Here is a 9,169-nt window from a genome sequence, read left to right as displayed (position 1 = left end):
ACTATTGACACTTATTTTTCTAGGGAGGGGCATTTTAAAAAATTAAATTTTGTGAATAGAAAAAATGTTTATATAGTTAATAGTGTCAAAATATGAAAAATAGACTGAAGAGTCTTTCAGTTTCTGTTCCTCAGTAGATTGTCACTATTGCTAGTTTCTTGTTTATCCTTTCAGGTGTACAGGATGTATGCATATCCAAGCCAGTATAAATACATTTTTCTTCCCCATTACATTCATTTAACAGTGTCTTACTGTATTAATTTATAAGAAACTTCCTCTTAAAAACAACGTAATTTATTAAATCAGTATCCTATTATTTGACAGAATATTTCCAGTCTTTGTGTTGCCAGTGATGAGCTTAGTCTTTTTTGGTAAACTTGAATTCTGTTATTTTTTTCTTTTTAAGGTTTATTAATTTATGCATACAGAACTGGGGTACAGGCCAGAAGCGCAGGTGTGGTGAGAGGATTCCCCAGACACAGAGTGGGGAACAGAACAGGCCGACGGAAGAAGTGCACTGCCGAGGGAGCAGCAGGCGGGTCAGGAGAAGTCTGCTGCGCTATGTGGGTCACCTGGGTGGGGATCGAAATCATGCTGAAGTGACTTTAGCTTCTTAGTGCTGTGCTTTAACCTGCTGTGCCACCAGGAAGGACCCCTGAATACATTTAATAACTAGTTTCATGTAGGAAAAATAACAAAATCAAACTTGGTAGATAGCTCTTAGAAAATTTGAACAGATGGCTGTTACTGTAACAGTGAATGTATATGTATTTTTTCCCTCTAGAATCTCTATGGAAAAAGAAACGTGAATGTCTGCAATGATATTTCCTGACAAGAAGTTGATACAAGAGAACGAAAGATCAGCAACTAGTGAGCAGAATTTTTAATAACCAGGATTTTGTATTTACCACCTCAAATACAGACTTCTGTTGTCTACTTTAAATCAGAGATAACTACAATCAGAACCCAGACAAGGCGAAAGGATATTTTTCGTCAGTCATTTTTGAGATCAAAGAAATTGCAATGTCTAGGAAACAAAGCCAGAAGGGTAAGATACAATACAGGCCTTATCTGTGGGGCAATGATCACATTTACAGACACACCCTCAAAGACATTCTCAGCATTGTATGTCCCCTCACCCTGTGTAGTACTGTTGATAGATAGAACTTATCATTTTTTTATTGCAATTAACTTTAGAGATGTATAGAAAAATTTACAGTTTTATCTGTTTTTAATATTTGTGGATATAAGCTTATAACTTTGTGGGTCACTAGTTTGAGGGTTAATTCATATGATGATTGTTTTACTACTCTGATAAACTTACTGGAATATATTTTGAGGAAAACAAAGTGCATCTTGAAAATTAACTTTTAGGAAGTGTAAAGATATTTTGGGGGTGAGGTAGGAGATAATTAACTCTAGGATGGGAATTGATGTTTCATTGAAGACAGGAAGTGAAGCAAAAGTAAAATGCTTCCAATTTTTTATTCCTTCTTTAACTTTTCTTCTGGGATTATTACTTAAGTTTCTTGCCTAAAGTAAAATGATAAGGTCCAAAGAGTAAACAAATATCAAGAATAGTTATAAGAAGGTAAGGACAATAATGTTGGTAAAATTAGTTCTTCATCTTTCTTAAAATAACTACAAAAATTTTAAGATTTTTTTTTTTTAATTTATGCATACAAGAACTAGAGTGTAGGCCAGAGGTGAGGGGGTGGTGAGAAGATTCACAGAGAGAGTGGGAGCAGAATAGGTAGATCTACTGAACTACACTGCTGAGGGAAGCTGTGGGTGAGACAGGAGAGGCCTGCTACAGATAACTTCATAGTGCTGAGACTTACGCACTTGCGCCACCAGGGAGGCTCCACCAAAAAGAAGTTTGTATTCCTGAATAGATACCTAAGAGTAGAATTTCTGGATCATAGAGTAGATGATTTGTTGTACATTTTTTATATTTTGAGAAACTTCCATACTGTTTTTTTTCCATGTGGGCTGGATCAGTCCACATTTCCACCAATATTTTATGAGGGTTCCTTTTTCTTCACACATTCACCGCCACATTATTTCTGGTCTTGATATAATTCTCACAGGTGTGAGATGGTATCTCATTGTGGTTTTGGTTTGTGTTTCCCTGATTACAGTGATGATGAGCATTTTTTCATATACTTGTTGGCCATCTGTACGTCTTCCTCGGAGACGTGTCCTTTCAACTTCTGCTAAGCACTTTCAATATTGTTTCTTTGTCTTAACTCTTGGTAGACCTTTGGCTCACATGTTGGCTGTGAGTTTGTTATATGTTGCTTTTATAATGTTTAGATACATTCATATTTAACCATTTTGTTCACTATTTTTTATTATAGATGGATGTTGAATCTTACGAATGCTTTTTCAGAGTTTGTTGAGATGATTGTGTGGCTTTTACTTTTCTTTTTGTTGATTAATCAATACGTTCATGTTATGTCAGCCTTACATTCCTAAAATGTAAGGATGGATGATTTTTTGGATGATGTGTTTGGTTTGCTTGGTTTTGTTGAAGATTTTTACATCTGTGTTCATCAGAGATATTGGTCCATACTTTTATGTATAATCTTTGGTTTTGGGGTGAGGGTAATGCTGGTTTCATAGAATGTATTGGGGAAATTTCCTCTCCAGTATTTTTGAAGAGTTTGAGTAGGATAGGTATTAGACCTCTTAAGGTTTGATAGAAATTATTGGTATCTGGCCCTGCCTGGGCGTTTGATTCAGGGAGAGTTTTTATTACTCTTCTGTTTCAGTTCTTGTGATTGGACTGTTTAAGCTGTACATTTCACCCTGATTCAGTCTTTTAGGATATATGAGCCTAAAAATTTGTCCATTTCTTCTGGAGCGTCTAATTTGTTTGCATAGATCCTGCTGCAATAGGTCCTTAGGATCCTATGTATTTCTGTATCTGTTTTAATTTCACTGCTTTCATTTTTCATCACTTTGGGGTTACTCATCTCTTTTCTTTGTAAGCCTAGCTAATGGCTTGTCAGGTTTATTTTTTTCATGGAACAATCTCTTGATTTCACCAAACTTCTAGATATCTTTTTGTTTTCTATTCCACTTATTTCTGCTTGAATTTTTACTATTTCTTCCTTTCTACTGGTTTTTGGATGCTTTTGTTCTTTTTCTAGTTCCTTCAGCTACAGAGTTAGATTGTTTTTTGATATTTTTTCCTCTGTGGGCCTGTATTGCTCTAAATTTCTTACAGGGTACTGCTTTTAGAGTGCCCCATTTTAGAGCTAGTCTCTTCATTTTCATTATTCTCTAAATACTTTTTGATCTCTTTATTTCCCCAACAGTTGTTCAGCAGAATTTTATTTTCCATGTATTTTGGTTTATTCCAGGATTACTTTTGTGGTTAATTCCTAGTTTTGGAGCATTGTGGTCTGTAAAGATGGTTGATAAAATGTTTATTTTGTATATTTTCTGAGATATGCTTTATGTCCTATTATATGATCTATTCTTGAGAATGTGCACTAGAGGAGAACATGTATATTCATTTCTTTTGTGATGGAAAGCTCTATAAATGTCCAGTGAACCCATCTATTCCAGCACTTTATTTAAGGCCTTTATTTCTTGAATTTTCTCTATGGATGACCTATCCCTTCATGTTACTGGTGTGTTGAGGTCTCTGACGATGATGGCATTTTTGTTAACATGTGACTTACGTGCTTTAGTAGTTGCTTGGTGTAACCAGGTGCTCCAGTGACTAGGTTGCTTTGTATTAGGTGCACAAATATTAGTAATAGTTACATCTTTTCGGTGTATTGTGCCCTTGATCATAGCGTAGTGTCCTCTTTATCTCTGATTACCTTTTTTGTTGAAAGGTTTTATAAATGCTTTTTGTTGAAAGCATTTATAATCTTACTCCAACTTTTTACTTTAGCTTGTTTTTGTCTTTTACTTTTAAATAGTTCTCTTATAAACAAACGATGGATAGCTGAAATTTCCACCCACAATGTCAGTCTGTCTTCAATTGGCAAAACAGATGGTTCACTATTGATATGAACGGTTTATCATTTATCATCAGTTGTTTTGTTTTTGATTTTGATTTATTTTTATGCTGTTTCCTTTTCCATTTACTTTGCTCTTTCTGGATGGTTTTCCTTATTATTTCTTTTAGTTCCTTGGTCTGTGCATCTCTATTCTGAATTTTTGGTTTACAGTTACCATAGGGGTTTTACTTAAATTTGTATGATCTTAAGTTTATTTTGTTTAAAGATTTATTTGTTTATAAATAACTGGGGTGCAGGCCAGAGGTACAGGGGAGGTAAGAGGATTCACCAGAGACAGATTGGGGAGCAGAACAGGCAGATGTACTGGAATACACTGCTGAGGAGAGCAGTGGAAGGACCAGGAGAGGTCTGCCAGGCCATGTGGGTCACTCCTGGCCAGGGATCGAACTCATGCTGCAGTGGCTGTGATAGCTTCATGATGCTGTGCTTTAACCTGTTGAGCCACCAGTGAGGGCCCTGATATTGAGTTCTTTATGAACTTTCTGAGATTTAACTTTGTAAGTTCTGTTCCATTTACTCCTCCCCTTTAGTGTTTTATTCTTGACTCATAATATTCTTACTCATGCTTCTGGTTTGTATTCTTGTTGTCATTTTGCTCAAGAATTTGTGTCTCATTTTTTCTTTTTTTAATAGAGAACTCCTTTTAATATTTCTTGAAGGACATGTCTGGGTGATAGACACCACTAGCTTCTGTTTATCTGGGAAAACCGTTATTGCATCTTCATCCCTGAATGACAATTTCGAGGGATAGAGTATTCTTGGCTGGCAGTTCTTGTCTTTTATTGTTAATACTTCTGTTCTCTTGTTGCCTGGAGAGTGTCTGGAACGGAGTCAGGGGCAAGCCTAATTTGGGAGCGTTTGTAAGTTTTTTTGTCTTGTGTCCTGCAGAATTTTTACTTTTATCTTTAATTTTTGATAATTTAGCAATGATGCATTAAGATATATGCCTTTATTTGAACATTTGGGTATTCTCTCTGCTTCCTAGACATCAATAATTCATTCATTAGGTTTGGGAAATTCTCAGTTTTTATTTCTTCAATTCAAAGAAATAAAAACTGCTCCCATTTCTCGCTCTTCTGCTTAGCCTTAAATATCTTCTGCTAATTGAGTCTGATATTTCTTGCAGTTTCCCCCATTTTCCCTTTGTATTGTTTCTCTTTTTCTAAGTGGGTGATTTGTTCCCTTGAGTCTTCTATTTCTGAATTTCTTTCTTCTCCCTCCCTGTTTAATTCTATGTACAGAACTTTCTAAATTCATCCGTTTTTTTCCCTGATCTTTTTATATATTCAGTCTGTTTGGTGAAGCATACTCTTTGTCCTGGATCTCCTTCCTAAGATCTTACACCTCCCTATCTGCCTTTGTTCTTTCAGTAGCTCATTTGGATTTTTATCATTGTTGTTTTGAAATTTTTATCTGATAGGTCCTCAATTTCTGTCTTCTTAATATCTGTTCTAGGACTTCTTTTTTTTTTTTAAAAGATATATTCATACAGAACTGGGGTACAGGCCAGAGATGCGGAGGGTAAGAGGATTCACCAGAGACAGAGTGGGGAGCAGAACAGGCAGATCTATGAAATACACTGCTGAGGGGAGCAGTGGGCGGGTCAGGAGAGGTCTGCCACGCCATGTGGTCTCCTCCGGGGCAGGCGGGGATCAAACTCATGCGAAAGTGGCTGTAGCTTCTTAGTGCTGTGCTTTAACCCGCTGCGCCACCGGAGAGGGCCGGACTTCTGTTTTTCTCATTGCTTTTTCATCTTTTGTTCAGATGTTCCTTGTGTCCTAGGCATGTGTGTTGCCTTATTTGCTAGTGCATGTAGTGTGTATGAGAGAGACAGAGACAAACACACACATGGAGGCAGAGAGAGAGACAAGAGGGAGAGATAGAGAACACTATTGGGATGCTCTGTAATTAGTTTTGTTTCTCAGTTTACCTTGTGGGGACAGGTGGGAACTCAGAGGTTTCATACTTGATCTCAGTTTGATGAGTGACTTTGGTCACATCTACTTTATCTTCTTTCATTCCACAGCAAGCTGTATTCTGTTGTCTTAATTTTCCATTCTGCCTTCCTGCAGCTTCTTTCTTCCATAGGTCATGATCTCTGAAGTTTGAGTCGTCCAGTGGGAATGCTAGATCTGAACCACTAAGCTCATGCTGTGGGACCAAGCTATGCAACAAGCTTATCCAGTCTGTTAAGCAGATGGTGCTGTACCAATGGCGTAGGTCGGGCATGTGGCCTCTTGTCACTGTGGTCACAAACAGTGACTGTTACCACCCAGCTCTACCCCTGCGTCTACTGATGCTTCTGTGGGGCTGCAGTATCTGTGTGCCATTTGTTTATTTTTGTGACTTATAAGTGGTCTTTTTTGCTCTTGTCTAGAGACATTTTTGGTGGTTACTACTTGGGGTGGGTACTACTGGTATCTAGAAGTGTTGTTCCGGGACACTGTAAACAGTCTACCTTGCATTGGGACAGGCCTCCCAGCAATGAATTATCTGACCCCAAATGTCCATGCTGCTGAAGGTTAAGAAACTGATTTATTGATACAGTCATATGACTATCCATTATTAATATATAGCATTATATTAACTAGTTTTGAGATGTTAAACCAGTTCTGCATATCTAATATAAATACTATTTGGATATGGTATATCAAACTTTTTTATATTACTCATTGCCATTTGGTATTATTTTGTTACAGGTTTTTACACCTGTTTAATGGTTATTGATTTGTAGTTTTCCATTCTTTTGGTGTGGTTGACTTGTGTATGATTTTTTCCTGAAAAATGTACCATATGTATATTGAGGTGAAGTATTCTGTATATGTCAGATCAAATTTGGAGTTAACGATGTTCAGACCTTCCATATTCTTTCTGGTTTTCTGTTCTGTCATTTTCTAAGAAAAAAGTATTGAAATACTACGCTATAATAGTTAAATTGTTTCTCCTGCCCTGTTTTGTGAGTGAATGTATGTACATTTATAATTAGAGTATCTTGCTGCTTTGTTGATTTTATCATTACAAAGTGTTGTTTGCCCTTTAATATTTCTTGTCTTTAAAATTTTAACTTTTTTGATAATAAAGCTGTTCCAACTGCTTTACAATTTCTGCTTGCAGGAAATGTCTTTTTTATTCTTTCACTTTCAATTTATTTGTGTCTTTGAATCAATGGTTCTCTTTTAAATGCACCAAATAGTTGGTTTTTGCCTTTTTAAAAAAAGATTTAGTTATGCATACAGAACTGGGGTACAGGCCAGAGGTGCAGGGACAGTGAGAAGATTCATCAGACAGAAGGGAGCAGAACAGGCAGATGGATGAAGTGCACTGTTGAGGGGAGCAGCAGGTGGGTCTGCCGTGCCATGTGGATCACTTCCAGGGCCGGGGATCGAACTTGCACTGAAGAGGCTGTGGCCAGCTTCTGGTGCTGCACCAGGGAGGGCCGGTTTTTGCTTCTTTTGTCCAGACCAACAACTTTGCCTCTGACTAGTACATTCATATTTAATGTAATTATGAGTATGATTTGATTTATGCCCATAATTTGCAATTTGCTGCACTTTTTAAAAACAAATAGTTTATTTTTACATCATTTTGTGCCTTTTCCCATCTCAGCTGCAGTCCCCATGGACTTCCCATCACCAGTTCACCCATGTGCCATCACTATGGTCCCGTGCCTCCTGCCCCCCCGTTTTTGATCCCATTCCCCACTCTACCCCTGTAAAATGTCTCTGGTATATAGTTGTTCATTATTATTTTCCCCACCCTGGTCCTTTATGCTCCTGCTATGAGTGAAACCATCCTGTATTTTTCTTTTTCTTTCTGGCTTACTTCACTAAGCATGATCCCTTCCAGCTCTATCCATGCTGCTGCAAAAGGCATGAGTTTATCTTTTTTGTTTGTTGAGTAGTATTCCATTGTGTATATGTACCATCTGTGTTTCTTTTTTATGTCTTTCTGTGACTGCTTTCTCACTATCTAAAACATTTATTTTTAGTGATTTAATTTTCCTGTGAATTTTTATCTTTTAAATAGTTATTAGTGGTTTGCTCTGGAGTTGCAAAAAGCAACTTATGACAAGCTACTTAAGGCTAATACTATCTTATTTCTAGAAAATACAGTAACATTTCAGTACAGCCTGTTTTATCCCCTCTTTTGTACTATTATTTTCACGTTTCACCTTTTTATACTATAACCCGAATGCAGTGTCATAATCATTACTTTAAATAATATTATACTTTCTGAAGAATTTTGGAGATGACAGAAAGTAAATATACAGTTTTTATATGTACCTCCATTTTTACCATTTTGTATACTCTTATAATTCCTTCCTCTGTACTTGAGTTTCTGTCTGCTTTTATTTCCTTTAAGCTTGAAAGATTTCCTTTAAATTTTCTTGTATGGCAGGTCTGAGGGGAATGCATTTTTATTGTCATTTTAAAAATAAAGTTTTTATTTCACCTGCATATTTTGAAGGGTATTTCTGCTGGCAATAGAATTCTTTGACAGCATTTTTCTTTCAACACTTAAAATATTCAGTTCTCTTCATATTTTATATTTTTGTTACCCTGATTTGTTGATTAATTTTTCTCTTGCTCTTGGACATTTCATCAACTGTTAGTCCTATGTTTATAAAAATTTTTTTTTCTTATTTTTTTTCTGGGAGTCCTATGATATGTATATTTGTAAGCGCAAATGTTCTCTCCACTGAGGTGCTATTTTTTTTTTCTTTTCAATTTCCCCCCCAATTAAAATTTAATTTCTGTTGCTTTCCTTTGAAGTTCACTTACTCCTTTCTTCTGCCATCTCAGATCTGTTATTAAGTCTGTCTAGAGAACTTTTCATTCAGGTATTGTATTTTCAATTAGAGTTTCTTTTTATTAATAATTTTTTTCTGTTGAGAGTCTCTGTTAAGTCAGTGTGATCATATTTTCCTTTATTGTTTTTGAATATTCTTACATTAACTGTTTTTTGAAAATCAACCTAATAAAGCAGCAAGTTTTTCTATTTCTGACAAATTCTCCACTTTAACTGACATAGTTGCAGGGGGTCATCTTTCTCTCCAGCTAGTTAGCCCACTTTGACAATAAAACTGCTGATGTTCATGCCCTGGTATAGCTGTTATTCTCCAGAGAGCC

The 9,169-nt window shown here is 36.3% G+C and overlaps 1 protein-coding gene across 2 annotated transcripts in view; it reads left to right on the top strand.

Moving 5' to 3' along the window:
• SPATS2 (spermatogenesis associated, serine-rich 2) overlaps positions 1 to 9,169 on the top strand; it is a 78,927-nt gene that overhangs the window by 20,993 nt on the left and 48,765 nt on the right. The window contains exon 2 of one of the 2 annotated variants that reach the window (XM_012732633.1): positions 785 to 1,048. The exons of the other annotated variant lie outside the window; for it this stretch is intronic. Coding sequence (XP_012588087.1) covers positions 1,024 to 1,048 — 25 coding nt within the window. The 5' untranslated portion in view covers positions 785 to 1,023. The remainder of the gene's footprint in view (positions 1 to 784; positions 1,049 to 9,169) is intronic. 2 annotated transcript variants of the gene reach the window in all.

The sequence above is a fragment of the Condylura cristata genome, unplaced genomic scaffold, assembly GCF_000260355.1.
Source record: "Condylura cristata isolate star-nosed mole 26May11 unplaced genomic scaffold, ConCri1.0 scaffold00034, whole genome shotgun sequence".
NCBI lineage: Eukaryota > Metazoa > Chordata > Mammalia > Eulipotyphla > Talpidae > Condylura > Condylura cristata.
Note: the sequence above shows the minus strand (reverse complement) of the source record. Positions and strands in the feature narration are given on the sequence as shown.